This window comes from Ochlerotatus camptorhynchus, unplaced genomic scaffold, assembly GCF_037179485.1.
Source record: "Ochlerotatus camptorhynchus isolate MF236.1 unplaced genomic scaffold, CSIRO-AGI_Acam_v1.1 ptg000093l, whole genome shotgun sequence".
Lineage (NCBI taxonomy): Eukaryota > Metazoa > Arthropoda > Insecta > Diptera > Culicidae > Ochlerotatus > Ochlerotatus camptorhynchus.
Genome location: NW_027040583.1, coordinates 608,873 through 629,423, shown reverse-complemented (window position 1 = coordinate 629,423; position 20,551 = coordinate 608,873). Strand labels below are relative to the sequence as shown.

Sequence of the window (20,551 nt, the reverse complement as noted above, 5' to 3'; positions counted from 1 at the left end):
GTTTTTGACAAGTTGGAGTGGTTTAATATTTTTGAACGGAAAAATACCCCACTATCCTAACTTAATGATATGGACTACCATTGTTTGTTTCAACTAGTCTGGATACTGGCCGTTGGCTATCACTTCAGTGAACACATCGGTAATTAATTTCATGAAAAACTGGTGAAGTTTTTTTTTTCATGAAGGATGCTTACGATTAATTATGTGCAATACATAACTGCTCCATCTTATGCCTTGTTCAGACTTGAGAGTTATAACATATTATAACGGTTGTCAAATAATTGCAACACAGAAAACACCATCAAGCTAGCGCTATAACATGTTATAACTCTGTAATTTGCTCTATAACTGTTTGTTTCTCTTGTTGTCTATGTCTGATTTATCAAAAAAAAAAAAATGTTTGCCTAAAAAATCATGAATGTTCATGAATAATCAACATAGCATCATACTACACAGTCCTCTAATACGCACGCAACGCTCAAACCTTTGTAGACTACTCCATTTTTTTTTAAATTCTTACTATTATATCAAATATTGAAAATCCATCATCACCATCGTGGCGAACAAAATAGTTTTTGCAGTGTTACAATAATTATTAAAAAAGTGAATATGACAGCTATTCATACAAAATGATCCGTTACAAACTTCGTCAAGATACATAATTTGTTCAAAAGACAAATGAAATACACTGTCTTTTAAATTCTGTAAGTATTGCATTAAATATTTATTCCTTTAAAATATAATGAATTTTGTCCAGCACAGGTCCAGAAATTTGGTGTTCTTATTTCATTCGTGTTTCTAGTATTATATCTATGAAAATCGCTTCCTATTTCAAATCACACAAATATCGAGGCAACAAACAGTTAAGTACTTTAAAAATGAACACCACAGTTAAATATACAATTCTTTCCTTCATCGACAACCACTGTGAAGAAGAGTTGAACTTAAGTTTGTCATCAATAATCACACCAAGATATTTAATTACAACAGAGATGTTTACTCGATTTCGCGAAATTATCATGAATTTAGTTTTACTTGTATTCAATTTCAACTGCTTATACTTCAATCATCTGCTGTTCTCTTCATTCAAGTGTAAAGCGGCATGATTTGAATCCTTAGCTGCAATGCATAACACAGTATCATCTGCAAAAAGATTAATGTCGCAAAATCGGAAAACACGTCGTATGTCATTAATATACATAATAAATAAAAGAAGACCTAATACACTTCTCTGGGGCACTTCAAGGTTATTCCCCACGGGACTGGAAACAGATCCATTAAAAACAGGCCGTTGAGTCATGTCAGACAAATACTCAGACAGTATTCGTAATTCAAGAGCGCTTGATCGATCTTAACAATAAGGGCCTAGAAATTGCTTCAAAAGTGCGTTTTAGACCCAAAAAAACAGCCACAATCGTATTTACCCGTATACGAGCGTATCGAAGTTATTTTTCTACTTTGCTAATATCAAGTTCAACAAGGTTTCACAAGAATGACCTTCAAGATATCCCGATTGTTCTGGTATCAACAAACTATTACTATTTAAATACTACAATAGCTGCCTTTTAACAAGAAGTTCTAAAATTTTCGCTAATGTGTGCAACATGTTGATTATTAATTAGTGGTACATGTTCAGTCTGCAATGATCAATTAATAAGGTCCAGCAAGATGTAGCCAATGGCATGAAAGCAAATAACTCGTTCGGCAAATGTAATTGGGTGATATCCAACAAATTTACTACTAAGCGGATGTTTCTTTCCGTCCGATTCATCGACCAATTCAGTGGATTGATTAATCAATGAAATAATCATTGAACTTAGATGCAATTACTTGTTCTGACTGTTCTAAAGTGCCATTAAAAGTTATAGACGGCGGTTTGCAATTACTAGGTTTTAATGAAGATTTCAATATTTTGATAAACATATTCACAACGAGCTTTTTAATCGATAGTGAATATTTACTACCTATTCCAATGATTGTCACTATTTGATCTACAAAACTTTTTGTATCATTTGTCCCTTTTCCGTTTAAGATACAAAAGATCCAATTTGTATCAGAAAGAAAACAACTTTTTCTCAACTAATTGATTGGTACACGTTTTCAAAGCGTTATGAAAATCGTCTAAATAACTAACAACAAAACAAAACAAACGGACCATCTGAGATCCGGATAAATTTCTTCGAGTTTCTGATTTTTAGTACGTATGTAATTGAAAATTCTACTATCTAAGTGTGTAGCACACTTTTGCAAGGATTAAGTATCTTAATTTGCCCTAATGGCTTTTGGATTGATGGGGTTTGGTCTAATGGTTTGCATTTGAGGATAATGCTTAAGACATTTTTGAATCCATTGAGTAAATTGATACAACACGTTCAAAGGGATTGGTGATCTCTATTCAATAGTAATGGCGTTGGGTCCTTAATTGCAGTGTCTATGTCGATGTGTAGGCTCTAACCAATATGCATGAATTAATTGCTGATAATCTCATAGTAATGAAGTAAGTAGCTTTGGTACGGAAAGTACTTAACTGAGTGTCGTGCTTCCAAAAATCCAAAATCGGTTATGAAACGCAGAATGTTCAGACTGTTTAAGATTTGTTTGTTCGACCGTTGTCGGTAGGACAAAAGTAAATATGTGGCAACTGATTATGTACACACATACGTCTCGCTTTTCTTGATGGCTTATTTGAACCGGCGCCATTTTGTTTTTGAAATACTTACGTCTTACTCCTGCCCATACTGAGCGTAGAGGTTAAAAATACACTTCCATCAGCAGAGTCTGTTGATGTTGATTTGAACTCAGTGGCTCAGCTCAGCACCCAGCAACGTGGTTGATACGTGGACGCATATATGCGTCGCCTCACCCCTGCTTCCCGTCTGGCGGCTTCACCATGTGCTATAATAATAGAATATGTAGAACAATTCGAATCACAACATGCTGCTCTAGAAGGGGCACTGGTTGTTTGATTTTCGCCGTTGCATCGCGTTAGATGGCGCTCAACAAATTGTGGCAAATCACTCACTCGCGCTATACACTGTGTAGTTGCACGGACATTAAAGTGTTCACCAAGCTAAGCCACCAACGACGCGACTTATTTTGCTGGGCCCTATACGGCCGTACGAGTTTGCTACTTTCCATGTCAGTTGTATAGTGAGTACGATCGACGCGACGTGAGTCCCTGAGCGCAAACCGGTGATTACGGTGTTGATCAGTCCGGAATTGAACAATCACTGAACGCCTAGGAGCTTTCGAATGTCCGCTCTGCCTATTATACGTTTATGTGGCGGTGGCTGAGACTGATTACAAATTTCTGCTTTTTATCAAAATCGTTTGTGGTGAAGAAAACGTGTTTATTTATCTTTTATATATTGATAACAAATATCGCCGAGCGTTGAGCATAGTGCCAGTTGTACCCGGTGCAAAGTTCCAGGATTGCCTTCTATGTAAAATTTGCTGATAAGTTTTATCGCCGTTTGTCGTCAACCTAAGCCATTTTACGTGAACACGGGTGTTTGTTGTGGTCGAATATTGCGAATCTTGATAACGTGCCTGTGACGTGTCAACGTGGACTGCAGCGTTTTCAGAATGTCTGGTAAGAACTATTTTGTTAAGTCGACTTCAATTTGTATAATTGCATATTGCACCGACGGAGTAATTCATTCGAAATAAAGTGTGCGTGCATATTAATAGACTTCGTTATCATTGAGAGTTATTCAAGTGATTGTGTTATCTGGCCAACGTTATGATAATACTGAACTGGTAGAATACAACGCCCCACAACTAGTAGGGGTAGGACCAATTACTTGGAGCGATAGTGGTTTCAGGGGGCCAATGCGAGCCAGTTCGAACTGGGGCGATAACGGGATATCAGCAATCGGTTCTGAATTGAAAATATCAACCCCCGACGTCGTTGGTGACGTGGTTTCAAAAAGCCAAACAATCACGAGACGGTGGACTCTCCTGACTATCGTCTCTTATCTGCATGTGTAAGAAAGTATGGGGAAGCCCTCCTTATCGTGAAACGTGAGATTAGCATTAGCACACTCTGCCGCCGGTCTGTGGTCCTTGAAAAGAATCCATCTAGTCTGGCGCGTTTCAACGAGGTGCTAGCTTATCTGTAGGTAGAACTAGTCGACTTGAACTTATGGTATCTACAAAACCGACAGGTGCATTTTATGAGCAAGCCCGCTAGCGCATTGATAAGACAGCCTCAGACAGTAGTGTTAGTGTATATAATCGACCCATAAATGGATACATAAAACAAAACAGTAAACCACATTTGACTGCAACAAATTCGAGATAAAATTGTTTACTCAAACGCGCAGAGCGATGCTCTATATGCAAAGTCATACACACCTCAAACTCAGGTGAAGTCGCGTTTCTTCCAATCGTAGCCACTTTTAGGTAGGGAGTGCAGTCGAGGCACGTTAGTTGGTTTGTAAACTTCGTGGATACGGTGGATACGATATTGTGTTGCAAATTAGAGTGAAGGCAGTTCTAGTGCGGATTATTCAGCATCTCACAATGGTAGGTTCCAAAGAAAATTGTTACAGTTGGATAAAGTTATTTGCCGAAGTTATTCCACGTGAATATTACTTTTTTATGAACTGAATACTTAAAAAATGGTACAGAGAATTATAATTAAGAATTAATTAAGAATACTATTCATGTAACTCAAAGCGATAAACCTCACATGTCAATGGCTTTTTAATAAATTTAGTAAAGTCTGAAATTTCCTAATAGTAAACATTATGTTTCCTGCTATATAGAAATTTGGTACTTAGTATAGATTCTTGTTGACGTGGTTGAATGCGTAAAATAAACTGCGTTGAAATAAAACATAAAATAAAAACATTCTATTCTCGAAATATTTGTATTAAATTTCATTTTTTTTTACAGAGATCTCATTTTGACATTTCCTGTGAGCTTATTTATTTAGTTTAGTTATTTAAAATTTAAGGCTATTTGAAGATTTCAACCGAAGGTTTTTAAATTCGACGTAAAATTCGACTTTTTATCTGTCGACCGATGACTGTTTCATTGATAGATGATTTTTTTAGAAATATGAATCCTCAGTAGACATGTTTTTTTTTATCAAAGGCAAGTGTCACTCGAGCCATCCAAAATGTTCGTTATTTTATAAATTGCTGTTATGGCTCGAGTGACACTTGCCTTTGATAAAAAAAAAACACGTCTTCTGAGGATACATATTTCAAAAAAAAAAAAACTTCTATCAATGAAACAGTCATCGGTCGTCAAAAGCAATGCAACTATGTTCTGTCAATCTAATTGAAACTTTTATTGTGAATTTTAGCTATAATTGTCTCTTTTCTGATTTTTATCTCCCTATCTATGGAATATACACGAAAACTATGTTTGAACGAAATTTTTAGAACAGTATAAGGAACATTATGCCGTAACTTAATTTTTTTTTATATCATATGGGTGGAAAGTTCGTAGAACAAATACTTTAAAATTCTTCACTTTTTAAGATATCTTCGAGCATGAAACTAAGTCAAACTTCAATAAAATCACTTTCAATAGTCAACCTTTGGTTACAAAGTTGGTAGATAACACATTAAGCTTTGCTATGAAAATTGTTACAGCAGTTTTCGTTGTTTCAGTCTCGAGATACAAATATTATAAGGCGTAAATTACCTTAAAAACATAAAATTAACTTGAAGCACCCTGAAAATTTGCACAGAAGTTCAATATGACTTTCCAGTATTGTAAAAGAATAGGGTCCAAAAACACGTTCGATCATGATGTATGTGAGCTTGGCCATTATTGTTAATTTTGTTAATTGTTAATTTGTTTTTTCTTCTTTATTTTAGAGATTTTTAGCCTTAGGCAATTGTTAATTTGTTAATTTGTTTGATTATCATACATAATTTGTTTGATTATGATACATACAAATAATTCCTGAAAGCATAGAAATAGTTAGAATAATTGTATTTTTTTAATTTTTTATTTTTGTTATTTCTAGATTTTCCGGAAAATATTGATTTTCCCAGAAAATATAAATCATGTTTCCTCAAAATTGCTTAGTCTATTTTAAGTAAAAATGTACGTTGATCATGCCTTGTTTAAAAAAAAACAGCTGTTTCCCGTGAAATGTGATTACTGGAAATTTTTATAGGAATGGTAATCCGGGATGTCCCAGTCAGTCACCAACTCGCTATGACAGCTTTACTATTTTTGATAGTGGTTTCATATGAAGGAGGGAATATTTATTTGTATTTCACGCGTAACCATTCAAAAGATTCAATGCACATTCACCATAGATTCTTATCGTCGTTTTACCCTTTGGATGGCAAAATCACCAATCTTAGTCATATCGGGAAATTTTCTGTACAAAATTCGATAAAGGAAGCCATAAACATAGCATCTAATACAATAAACAAACCTGCACCTCAACATTTGGGGTTTTCTCGTTGGTGTATTTTTAATTGGGTGTTTTCTGACTGGCTGACGTCCTAACTAAAAATCAGCAGTCTTTCTGAAACAGCTAGATGTCAACCAGCCTTATAAATTTCGATGTTGGCACTACGAATTAGTAGTTACGAGCAGTTTTGCATGGACATCTACGGTTTACCAGCATCAAAGTCGACACTTACCAACCCCCCTTAAAGTGTATACGTTTTTTTATTAACAGCCCAAAAGCTGCCGCCCACCAAGCCCGTTAATAGCCTGGTACATGTTTTGAAATATAAGTTTTAAAATTTCTTTATTTGCCTTATATCAGCATTATATTGCACTTTTTGTATTAGTGAGCTTGATGGTTACTTAGAATTATTAGCATGCCAAAAAACCATGTCAACGCCAGCTTCACGCACATGACAACGAACTTTTTTTTCAAAATGTTGCCAGATCACTTCATTGACATTTTATCAGATTATGAGATTGATTTCATCAGATGTTTCAAGCACTCTTATGTCTAACTAGAATCCTAAATCAAATCCACTGTAACACGATCCTAATTTTTCTACCAAAGCCAGTAGACCTGCTTCCATAGTTCCCATGCTCGTAATTACCCAGTCGATTAACTCCAATTTATCATCTCTTGGTTACGTAACAAACGTACCCGACCCGACTAATCCTTCGGGGATTCATCCAAAACAAGTGCAATTTATCAAATCGATGGCAATCCCTGGAACCTAATTATTCCACAAATTATTTGACAACGTTGTAGTAGCTTTCTCACACTTTCTCCCGTGTCAGGCCGTGTTTTTTGCTTCCTCTTTGAAAGTGGTGCCTAGTGCGCTATTCGAAAGAGTCCGATTTCATCCCATTTTTTAGATACGTTGTTTATGACCCTGTAAACATACCAAACATACGACCGATCTACGAAAGCATCGTAGTTTTCAGTTTTGTTATAAAAAAGGAAAACCACAAAAAAACGGACAAGAACCAGTGAAATTTAGCGCATAACAAGTGTTTTCCGTATCAGATGAGCTGCTCTTCATGGTTTGTAGCAAAGTCGCAAGATTTATGACCCTGAAGAACAGATTTCATAATTTTCTGCTTGAATTACATGAATGTATCAGCTTGTACCGGGGGTTTTGAGCGGTACCCTTGCGTTAGCACGTTCAGCAAAGTTCACTGTCATTGACGGAAGATTGCGCTCTTTAAACTGTCATAAAAAGGGAACATTGGTCACCGACCAAAGACTTTGGCATACATATCGATGTGGTGCAGTGCACCAGCGGTGATAAAATGACTTTAGATGGTCTTTATTACTGATACTCGCTCATAAAATCGATAATGGTGCTTTAAATGACACATGTGAACTGATACGCGTATCATTTTCCTAATTTATGACGTAAGGGCACGGAAGATGCAGGACCAATTTTTGGTGATTGTGAGATGGAAAGTAACTGGAAAGTGTCATAAAGTTAGTGTCATAACATTTCCACTACGGTACTTAAGGAAGGCATGTAGATAGGTTAGAAGTGCTATCGTTGTAAATCATTGGAAGATGGTATCATATTTAAGATGTTCTGAAAATTCCATATTGTATCCTTTGAAACGTTTCAACAGGTATAGTTGAACCCAAATCCTATTCAAACAAAAACGACCGATTTTCAGCTTTTATTTGATTTAATAGAACTCACTCGAAAAACCTATAAAATTGACCCCTAATTGGGCCTTGCTTGTTATGCAATAAATCACCTCTCTTTAAAAAAAAAACACTTTTGCTTTAGGAAGTGGTCACATATTTCACATAATTGAAATACTCCATCCATGCGGTGCTTCCGGTGTGCCCATGTAAATAATCAGTGACTAAACAAAGCCGTATTGACCCGAGCGATGCAGGCAAAAAAAAAAAACAACAAGGTTTGAGAAACGAAAAAAAGAATAGAAACATAAAAGGCAAACAATTATGGACATGTATAGAAGACACGCGTCCCGGTCTGGGAAGAGAAATGTCTCAAAACACCACAGAAACAACATATTTTGACAATGCATGTATCCATTTCTGTGCGAAAAAACAAGCCGGCCACTTGGAACTTGAGAAACAAACACTTGAAGATGGAACATATGAAAGTATTAAATTTCAATAGATCTTGTCCGACGCTAAGGGGGAAGATTGAAGAATCAATGCAGCGGCTTTTCCTTAAGATTATTTCTACATGTACATATTATTAAACTGCAATATGGAAAGTAAGGGGGTTGACGTTCCATATAGTGCAATTGATTCCATTTTAAGTAATGATTATTCTTCTAAAACTTGATATCTTTTGAACGCAGTCTGAAACTGTTCTGGTCCTTTGAATATTGTTTTGCAACTACTATAGGAAAATTGAGTTTTTTGTTCACCTCTTAGTCTTAGTCTTGCAACCATTGGTAAACTTAGGTACTATTTGTGCTTATAGAAAAATTTTGCAGCTACAACTTTTCCACAAATATTGAGCATTTCATGAATTATGTTTTGAGCTCCTTCTTGTGAAGGTGCTAAGGTCCTCCAACCATGAATCATGGCTCGTTATTTTACGAATAATGATGCTGCAGAACTTGCTCTCCTTGAGCCAAATAGCATATCAATGGACGGAGCTGCCACGTCATTGTTTTTCAGTTTTATTTCTCTCTGCTGATAAGACAACTCTTTGCGATAAAACTTCACACATTCATATTTGCAAAAGCACCCTCGCAAAAATAGGGGCGTACATGTTTACTGTTTCGCAGTGGCGCACATGCGCCTATTCAACATAATGCAAGAGCTGCTACTCTCTGCGGATATCTGAGCACAGCAACAAATAACAAGGGAGGACGTCCCACTCGAAAACAGGATTTGAAAATAACCAGAAAAATGGGGAGATTTATGACACTGCTGGCACCCTTTCACGCGTTAACATCTGGCTTCCATTGTAATGTGGTTTTCTACACATGGACGTCAGTCTTTGGCCGTTTTCCAAACGAATGGAGAAATGCGGAATCGTCGTCCAACTAATCCAGCTATGGATTCAAATTTTCAACGGAGTTGCATGCATCATAGTGATAACATGCGTAAACTCTGCAGTACATATAAACATATTTAGTGGGCGTTAAACATGCGATTATACGCCTTTCATCCAATGTCAAAATAAAAAATAATGTTCTTTTGCTGATCAGAGCGTGAATGTTTCCAAGGAAATGCTATGCAAGAATAGCATGTCGTCTTCAATATGTAGGTACAGTAACAATGTATGGAAATTAACGTTCCTTCAAAACTTCAGCACTTTGTTGTGAGAGGTAGTTTTGATCCTTTGATTTGAGAACTCTTTCTAATATTGAAGCAGAAGAAGTACTCAAAAGTTTGGGAACCTATTCTATACTATACTATTCAAAGCTTTTTCATTTACGGAGTTCTTTAAAAATATAAGTTTTTGTTATAATGACTCTAAGAAAAAAAAAATGCTTCTACCCTAAATTTAATTATATATCTTGCAATATTGAAATCGAACACGTCATAAACGTTGTTGAAAACACGAATACAAGCATACAGGTCCGGTGAAAGGGAAAGGAATAAAAACGTTGACTTCAAAGTCGGCGTTGAGGAGCGTTGATGAAGAGACTCTTGTGCTACACACTTAGATTTTTTTTACAGGAGTCAGTATTTACTGGATTTTTGGATTACTGAAAAACTCGGTTAAAATTCAAATGACTGTTATTCGTAAAGATGGGATAAAATTGACAAATTTTATTTTTCATCCTTTTACACGGAAGTAAGTCTATAAATTTTCGTAAAACATTTTCTCAACTTTGAATTTTTCATAGATTTTTTAAATTTTACCGAAGAGGTCCTCAATTCCAAAACTCGGTAAACATTACTGACTGGATAGGATAAGTGTGTATCCATCGGCAGCACATTCGATTGTATTGATTTTAATCATGGGCATCACTATTGGATACTTCCTACTTTCCAAGCACGAGGAAGAATGAAAGTAAATATCGAAGGAAATATATGGAAATGTGTTGTTTTCTTGATGAAAACGCAATGTATACTAAAAAGCAATGAACAGGAAATGTGAAGTAGTAAAAAATAATTATTTCTATTTAAAAATGTCTTGTCGGAATGCTTTGTTAGCTCCAAAAATTAGATTTCCCTACCACTGAAAAAGTGCCATCTATGCAATATAACACTTTAGATCATGTCCTATGCTGAAATAAAAACATTACAAATTCCTAAAACAAAAGGCTTGCAAATATATCCGATTACAAATGTCATTTCACATTTGGTTTGCACTCATCTATATATATAAAAATGAATTTCTGTCTGTCTGTCTGTCTGTCTGACCCTTATAGACTCGGAAACTACTGAACCGATTGGCGTGAAAATTTGTATACAGAGGTTTTTGGGGCCGTGGAAGGTTCTTATGATGGTTCGAGACCCCTCCCCTTCTGTAAGGGGGGGCTCCCATACAAATGAAACAGAAATTTCTGCATAACTCGAGAACTAATCAAGCAAATGGAACCAAATTAGGCATGTGGGGGCGAGTGTGGGGGTATAAGGAGATAATCATAGGGGGTAGCCCCTTAGATAATAGGGGGGGGGGGGGCTACGTACAATATAGCATGCTTTTTTTTAAATCGGCGCATGAACTCAAGCTAATATTGAATCCCGAGCAAGACCGGGCACACTCAGCTAGTCAGATATAAAATTGGTTGTACATTGTTTGATTTTATTTTGGCCGCCTCATGAATTATCATGCGTTCCTGTACGTCATTAGTAACTGGACTCGCATAGAAAAGTATTGTAGTATTTGAATATTGCAGTGATTAAAAAATTTTCTGTGGAAAATCCGTTTTCTCCGAACCGTTTTCGATTTTATTGAAGTGATTTTTTAAATTTTCTTATGTGGATCAGTGACTCAGAACATTTTTAAAGTGATTCAGTACTTCATGAAGTAATTACAAACATTTCAGAAAGGATTCAGTAGTGATTCCGAACATTTATAAAGCGATTCAATACATGCCGAAGTGATTGGATACATTTCTGAAGTGATTCAGTACTGTCCGAACTTAGTACAAACTTTTTTGAAATGATTTAGTACTTTCTGAAGTGATGTCGAACTCAATATTATTCAATAGTTTCTGAAACGATTCAGTACTTTCCGATGTGATTCAGAACTTGTATGAACCGATTCAGTCCTTTTCAAAGTGATTCAGAATATTTCCGAAGTGATTCCATTATTTCTGAAGTGATTCCATTATTTATAAAGTGATTCAGTACTTTCCGAAGTGGTTCCAAATTATAATAAAACGATTCAGTACTTTTTGAAGTGATTCCGAATTATTCTCAAGTGATTCAGAACTTTCCGAGGTGATCAAGAGCATTTTTATGTAATTTCAAACTTTTCTAAAGTAAGTAAGGTACATTGGGGCAAGGTGAAAAGGGTTTTTCAAAGTTGAACTTTGAGGCTCTCTGGAAAAATCATAAAGTAACATAAACCTGATGTTTTTCCACAAAAGTTTAGTAAAAGCGTATTCTATCATTTAAAAAAATTGTTTATATAAAAAAACTTACTTTAGGATACAAATATGGTGTGTGTTGTTTTATTTTGCCCCAGATTAACGATGAAAATTTTCATCTATTTTATGAATTTACGATAACTTTGCGGAAACTTCTGCGAAGATCAGACGATTTCAAGACAGTACCACTAATATCAGAAAAAAAAAACAAGAGAACTTTCCAGAATTTCTGAAATCTTCAGGGAAATTTAAAGAACTTCAAATATGTTCCGAGATTTAAGGCAGTTTATCAAGTCTCAAGGAATTATGGGGAAAAAAATCAGGAATACTTCCAATAATTTCAGGAAACCGTTGTTGCGTTAATATCAAGAAAATTTCCGACCCATTAAGAAAGATTTGAGAGCTTCTTGACAATTTAAGGATCTTCAGGGATGCACTAAAACACACTAACAATGTCTTATAACCCAACAGACAATTTTATTTGCAGAGCAGCCTTATGCAGCTTAAAACTGGCTTATTCAGCATTTAACCTGCTATATTGTTTGCTTGGAAATTTAGTAAAGATTAAAGATTTATCAAGGAAGTTTCTAAAACTTCAAGAACCTTTCGGTAAGCTCAGAAGATCAAAGAACTTAAAGGTGGTTCAGTTAACTTCAGGATATAGGCGGATACATTTAAAAAAATCTCAGAAATTCAGGGATTGTTCTCAGAGCATCAGGAAAGTTTAGAGACTTTCTGAGCAGTCCAAATAACATCAGGAAAGCTTCGAAAACGGAATTTCTAGACATTCGGAGAAGTTCAAAACTCCTGTAGAATTAATTCTCATAAATTAAATGCATTGTTATAAACATTAAAAAAAATCGAGATCTCCACAGGAAATCTTAAAATTGTATTTAATATTTCGTTTTAACTTCAGGAAAATAACGGAAACCTTACAGAAGTCAGGGAATTTAAGGGAAGTTCATCGCACCCCAGTGAAATTTGAATATTATTTAAAACTGCCAAAACTTCACAGAACTTCAGTGAACTCCAGTTGAGTGTAGGAAATTTCCGAGAACTTCGGGGGAAATTGCATAAATCTCCAGAGAATATCCACTGATAATTAGGATGATGCAGAAACATTTTAAGTTACGTTTCGTAATCTTTAAGGCAGTTTAAAATATTGCAGGAACTTGTAAGATCATCTCAGTTCCATTAATTTCAGGAAATAGTTTTTAGGAAGTCCAGAGATCTTCAGAGAAGCTTAGAAAACTTTAGAAAAATGTCAGGAATTTTACAGAAGTACAAAGAACTACAAGGGGCAGTTCCAAAAACTTCAGAGAATCTCAAGGACTACAGAGAAGCTCCGAGAATATCAGGGAAGATCTAAGAACCTCAGAAAACTTCTATTAATTTCCGGGAAATTTCGAATGTTTTTTATGGAAGTTCGGACTACTTCAGGCGGGAACTTCAGGAAAGATCCATTCCAAATTGAGGAAACTTCGGGGATGTTTAGTGATGCTTAAAGAAGTTTAATGATTTGATAGCAAGTTTCGAGAGCATCACACTTTATAAAACTTCAAGAACATTGCAGAAACTTCCGGTACGATCAAAAAAACATCAAGACAATTTCAATAACTTGTGGGAGCTTTAAATAATTACTGAAAACTTTCAGTTATTTTCCAAAGTCTAGACATCTTTATGATCTGGGTAACTATAGATCTCCTCTGCAAAGTTTGAGTAGTTTGGATGACTTCAACTCAACGTGGTTTTCCTTGAGCTTTTTGCAACTATCCTGAAATTCTTGGTTATTGGATTTTTTTTTTAAATTTATGGATTTCTGTAAAGTTCCCAAAATTTCCTATGCTCCACAAGAGTTCTATGGACTTCCTTGAAATTCCCGGAAATTCTGATATATCTCGAGATTTTCCTGAAGTTCAGGAAGCTGCCCTTAAATTCTGGACTGTCCTGAATTTATTGGCACTGCTCATAAAATCTGCAGTGGATATCCAGACCTTGCTTCTATGAGGTTCTTGGAACTTCTTTAAAGTTTCTCCGACTTTCCTATAGTTCTCTGGATTTTACTGAAGTTTGCTTAAAATTCCTGAAGTTCTCTGGATATCCTTGAAGTTCTTAGTACATTTTAAAAGTTCCTGAAGTTTTCATTTTCCAGTCTTGCAGTTCTCAAAGCTTCCCTGAAGTACCCGAAATTTTACAAAACTATCGTGAAGTTCTAATTTTCATCTAAATTCACGAAATTCTTCCAAAGTTCATGAAACTAACCTGAAGATCTTGGAGCTTAGCCTAAAAGATTGTTCATTTTTTTTCCCAAAGTTCAAAGTTCTTAAAGTTCCTGGTATTAATGGGTTTGTCCTGAAGTTCTCTGATATGTACACAGAATAAAATCTTGCTAAATATTGCATCCAAACACCTGCATATAAGTTATTCTTCTGACAGTGTAATTTTACGTTGTAAGATATACATTGCGAAAAAATCACATGGATGTATGTAATATTGTATCTGATTTTTGATAATTACATCAATATTGCGTACAGCAGCTTGAATTACGTTGAACGATATTACATTTATCTTGCTGTGTACTACGAAAAAAAAGAGTACACAGCAAAAAAATAATTATAAATAACTACAATCATGTCGAAAATTTCATGTAATTTTTATGACCACTTAAATAAACAAATGCAGTAAAAGCAGCGTAATGTCAGTTCATGCATTGTATTAATGACAATTTTGTCCTTTTTAGCAAGTAATATTACACCATATTTTCGACATGATTGTAGTGCATCCACTTTGACGTGATATCAAAATTATTTTTTTGCTGTGTATAAACTCTGTCCAACTGAATCGTTATAGGGCAGAGCACTACTTTGATATAAGCGCCCATTTCTGTCATATCGAGCAAAAACATCAAATATATCAATGATTTCGGCGTTAACGAATCAATCATACGTTTGGTACGATAGTTTAATTCAAAAGCTACAAAACAATGCCGTTTGCGTTTAGGCGGAATTAAACGAATCTCGAAATTCGAAAAATAACTGTAATCAATGAAATTGACTACACAGTCGTTAAACCGTGCATCACTGTAACTTTTTTGATTCTCAACGAATTAGAACCCATTCAACATGAAAAGAATGCTGATTTGGATTCTGATATATTTATACGTGTGAAAATTATTATTTTTTACATATTTTTTAAGATTAAAGTGTAAATTTCGTTTTGTTCCACGGAATTCTGCGGGATCGAAATGCATGCCCTAAATCAACAACAACGCCAACGGTGGCTTAAAGAATTAATTGCCGTGCCAGGAGATTGGTAAACTCTCCCTTTGTATAGTTTTGAGCTCTAGCAACGATTTTGTTTGTTTGTTTGTTTTTGTATTAAAGTTAGTTCAACACATGATACGTCATTTGTGACTTGTCGTTGGATAAGATTTTAAATGTTTCAAAAGTTTGTATAAGTATAACGTTGCTGATTTATGTAAAACAAAACTGTTTACGTTAAAAAGAGATAAATTTGGCTTCAGATTATGGTACCATGATAAAAACGTCCTACATGGTGGGACAGAGTTATGAATCATTTGATTGAGGCTCCTCGGTACATGCCATATCCGAAGTTTGAGTCATGTTTATTTTTTTTACTAAATCCTGCTTCTCTAATGTATGGTAGAGGAAGAGGACATTGAAAAGATCATCGACTCACTGATACTAAAATTGCCTTTGATTATGTTTCGAATTCATGCTGGAACAGAGACCTGCACAAATAAAAAATAAATCACTGAGTTTCTTTGTCTAGAATTTTTACAATTGAAATAATCGATAATTTTAGAAAAAGAAGTGTGGAAATATACAATTTCTTGAAATTTTGTATCTGTAGCCTTCAGCTCCATCCAATCAAACTCTTTAACGCATAATTAACCTAACATTCCATCCAATCAAAGCGTCACAATTAAGAATCAACCATTTCTAGAAATTATCCCCTCCGTTTTTATGCTGGCCTGTGTAAACCAATTAAACGACCGCTGCGAGAATTTCAACATGAACAGAAAAAAAACTCGTTACCATGCAGTGGTAAAAGACAGTGCTATAAAAACCGAATAATCATCATTCGATCGTAACTCTTTATATTGTCGTTATTTTGATTCTTTTGCTTTCATTGCTACCAAAGTAGGAGGGGCTTATAAGAGCAAAGAGAGAGCGAGAGATATATATTTATAGAGAGAGAGAGAGAGAGAGAGAGAGAGAGCATGCGCAGTGCATGTGTTCTCTCATGAATTGTATTGACTTTGGTGCACTGCACTGGGTACTCACCGTTAGCAAGCACGACAGGCAGAGAATGAATCATCGTGTAGTAGGGTGATGGTTTGAGTCACTCTCTAATACTATGCAGAGACAAAGCAATTTTATGCCCTAGTGAGAGGATGATCGAACCCTTTGTTGGTGAGCTGTTGGGTGCTATTCCGTTCGGTTGGGTGGGTAGAGTTTTTCGATTTTCCTTTTGCGGTGTTATTGTGCAGTGGGTGAGCACTCCGTTCGTCATCAAGACAGGATGGTTCATGAAAGACTGACCTTAGAACTTTATGTTGTTGTTTTGCCTTGCGTTATGCTTGGTAGAGAATTGTGCGTGCATAAACACACAGTAAAAGTTCCTCGGTTGAGTTGTGTCCTGCTCTGGCTTATGTCTAGAAGATTTCGTTTTATTTATTTTTTGCTGAGTTGTTACTCTTTCGTATTTTTCTTATGTTCGTTTGTGTTATGTTTCAGACGGGAACGATACGACGTATGATGTGGCTGCGGCTGCCTTCAAGCTACCAGTTGTTGTGTCACCGCAAGCCAGTGCGCAGCATAGCGATAACAGCAGCAGTAGCAACTCGGCCAGACAGCGGCAGCATATTGAACATTCTACGATCGATAGTGGATCGAGTGCATCACAGGAAGAGTCCAAGGAAGTTAGTGAAAGTGAAAACGTAACTAGTAAACAGTCCGATAACGAATCAACCAGTGCTACGGTGAGAGATAAGACCGAAACGTTATCAGCAGAGCTCGCGAACGGTGTTGTAGGTGGTAGAGACCACACAAGTGATTCTATGATTTATTCAACGATAAGAACAAACGAGGAGCATGTAAACACTCCTTCGGTGATAACGTCTAGTTCCAAGCAATTACAAGAAAGTGCACAGAAATACGAATCATATGTTAACGCGAATCAACAGTTGGCTTCCCCGCCGCGATATTCAACGCTACATCCATTGGTAAGCCCGGGTCTGCATCAACAGGTGGGTTACTTCAATTACGCGGGACAAGAACAGGTGTTCAACAGTTGGCCGTACGATCTATCGTACAAGACAAGTGATCTTGGACGACATCAACCACATCACCACACGCAGCAATCGGAGAGCGACGAACGCGACTTAAGCCATCATCACCAACACCAGCAAAGAGAAGTTTACTGCAGCAGTGCTAATAATCATCATTCGCACGATTCGCATGCTCACCAGCATCCGGAGCATTCGAATTTAAATTTGAATATCAATCCAATTAGTAGTGAATCGTCAGCCATGAGGAGTAGTCTGTTGGCATTCTGTCCGACTTATGCCTCGTCGTTAGCGCAACACGGTGGCGATGATTTGCACCACCACCAGACGGGACATCCCCATCAGCATGGTTCTGCAATCGATGAAGTGATTGCAGACACCCTGAAGGATGAAAGTTGTGCTATCGTGGATCACTACCTAACTCTCGGTGGCGCCGGTACCGATATGGGTCATCCAGGTGCCTCGGGAACTGATCTGGCCGATGATTCGCCACATCATCATCATAATCATCATGAGCTACACGATCTTAAGGACTATAGTGCCGCTGTTTATCATAACAACAACGATAAGAGTGTGATCAATTTCAATCATCATCACAATAATCATCATCAGCACCACCACCAGCAGCTGCAGAACGCACACAACGGCAACAGCAGTGGCGGTGAATCGCGCAGTCCTTCGGGCTACTCGCATGAAGAACTGGACAGCAGTCTTTCAAACCTGACTCAGTTGATCAACGTACCTCGCGCGAGTGATACCAGCACTTCAGCGGCAGTGGCAGCGGCGACGGCGGCTGCAGCAGCTTCTGCCAACATGTACCAATCGTCACCGGTTCACGATCATGCAGCGGCAGCCGCACTGATGCAGCACGGGACTAGCATCTACGATACGCTGCACGGAGCGGGTATCCCAAGCAGGTGAGTGCACAATCCTTAACGGGGTTTTTCAAATGGTGTGTTTACGGTAATTATAAGCAAACGTGGTTGTGATGAACTGACTAAAGACATAGGTCAGGGGGGGTTCGTATGAGAAGATTCAATAGAAAGTTATTCATGCGATAAAGCTGTACAATTTTGACAAATTTAACTTATTGCTTCTTGTTGCTTATTGATGTCCTTATCTTATATACATACAGTAATTACCTGATTTTGTCAGTCCCTCCGCGCATCAGACTTTAACCCAAGAAGCGACTACTCAAATCACCGAAAATGAGCTGTATTTTTGCAAGCGAATAAACAAGGTTTTGATTGTATTTCAAGATTAAATTTTTCATTTGACATTTGATTTGATTTCACAAAATCGAGTCATTACTGTAATTAAAAACTTAAACAGTGATTTGAAAATAATAAGTAGGGTAGAGAACTACTTCGGCCTAATCGCCTATTTTGGGCCTATTGAGCAGAAATCTTCAAATAAATGCATGATTTCAGAGTAAACAAGTCAATTTGTGCGTTGGTACGATACTTTAGTTAATAAGCTACGGAGCGAAGTCAATGAGAACGCGTGATATGAAGGTTTGCACCCATTATTCCCAAAAACAAAAGAAGCGCTCCGACCGAATCATGTTTTATCTTCATCCGATAGGCCGAAGTGAATTCATTGGCCTTTGAATGGCGTTTCAATGCGTTAGGCCGAGTTTAGAATCCGTAGGCCGAGTTTGGCTTCAATAAGCAGTGTTAGACTTTTGACAATATCTCAACGATTGGTTTCTCTTTATCAAATCTTACGGTACGTACGGAAAGGTAAATAAATTTGGAAGCCATCAGTAATAATAACATTCCGTTTGGTGCTATGCTGTGCTAGATTAAGAAAGACTAAGTGCGGGTTGTGCTTAATAGGCGTAGTTAACCCTATCAATAACTTATAATTAGTTTTCTAATTTATTTTGGTCAGTATTACAAGCTGAAGTTTAAGTTATACTGGGATAATATGGGATCGTCTATTTCTTTAACAGTCTTGTCCTAATCCATTTTTTTGGCATTATAACGTCTCCACTGTCCACTTTCCTCTCCCAATTTTTCTAAGTAATTGGAATTAACTCCATACTTCTTGCTCGATTGTTCAAGCATCCCTAGGATCCTTATTTTTTCCGGCATAAATTTATTGTTAGTAGAGTTATACTTCGTTCAGACTAGAGAGGGACTGGCAGGTTTTGAGCCAAACGAACTGTCAAAACCAGAGCCAATCGAGCAGCGCATATCTTGATTGCATTGACAGTGTTGCTAGAAATCACCTAGGCATAGGTTGCCAATGTAGTTTATTTTGAATCCGCTCCTCATTTATACTAGACCCTCTATAGTTCATTCTATAGTTTATATCACGTAATATAGGTTGTCTAAACTGAAATTTTACGTGTGCGGACTCAGATGATTTTTATTTTCAAGCCAAATTGCCAAATCAATATTTTCATTTCAAATTTCATTTTCTCTTAAGACCAACACCGTTCAAATGAAGAAGCATTTTTTTTCATTAAGCTCATTCAAAAAGGAGAGCTTCTCGAGAAATGTAAACAAACCGAAGCAAAACAATTTGATTATACAGCTCCAATTCTTAAAAGGATTGGTATTAGACGAAAAAACAATAACACTTCTTGAATACATCCCTTTGATTGCTACACCGTATATCAAAATTTCCCCTACATTTTCATGTTTTGGAAAATTCAAGCCCACTGCGATGCATTTTAAGTTGGCTGCACTTTGACATCTTCACTTGGATGCACTTTGACAAGCATTTTGAGTAAGTCCGCACTTCCAGGTCTGACCATAGTATTACATTGAGCGAAGTAATTGACAGGAATTTATATGACTATCCTATGGGTTTCTGACACATACGTTTGAAATGTACGATTGTTGCTTGAACATTATTTATAAGAGAATCGCAATCGCATGAGCATTTTCCTCATTGATGAGAAAATAATCGCAGCCAGGATTCGGAAAATGGACTTCAAATCAAGAGGCGTACTGGGCCAACCGCACTAGTACCACGACACTTTTATTTTTTAACTTTTTAAAGAGATTTTTAACCGTTGGTTAGTTCATCTCTTCACGATACTTGTTGGAACAATGCGACTAATACTTATGACAGACATGATTGTAGGAACGTTGTACTCATTTCATCTAGTATGTTGATTGTGGTACTGGATTAAAGGAGTACAACGGTACTATCATAGAGGTAACTCTAAGACCAGAAGGTCCCGAAGATACGTGCTCAACTTTTTGGCTCAGCTCTGGTACTATCTTCGGTCCCAAGCTAATCGATGCACCCCACGAAACGTGGGAAAATTCACGA

The 20,551-nt window shown here is 36.6% G+C and overlaps 2 protein-coding genes across 4 annotated transcripts in view; both read left to right on the top strand.

Moving 5' to 3' along the window:
- LOC135698664 (GATA-binding factor A-like) overlaps positions 1-20,551 on the top strand; it is a 444,653-nt gene that overhangs the window by 136,587 nt on the left and 287,515 nt on the right. The gene's annotated exons all lie outside the window — the stretch shown is intronic.
- LOC135698659 (box A-binding factor-like) overlaps positions 3,571-20,551 on the top strand; it is a 65,704-nt gene continuing 48,723 nt past the window's right edge. For all 3 annotated transcript variants that reach the window (XM_065218727.1, XM_065218725.1, XM_065218724.1), the window contains exons 1-2: positions 3,571-3,592; positions 16,713-18,180. In XM_065218727.1, coding sequence (XP_065074799.1) covers positions 3,586-3,592; positions 16,713-18,180 — 1,475 coding nt within the window. In that variant the 5' untranslated portion in view covers positions 3,571-3,585. The remainder of the gene's footprint in view (positions 3,593-16,712; positions 18,181-20,551) is intronic.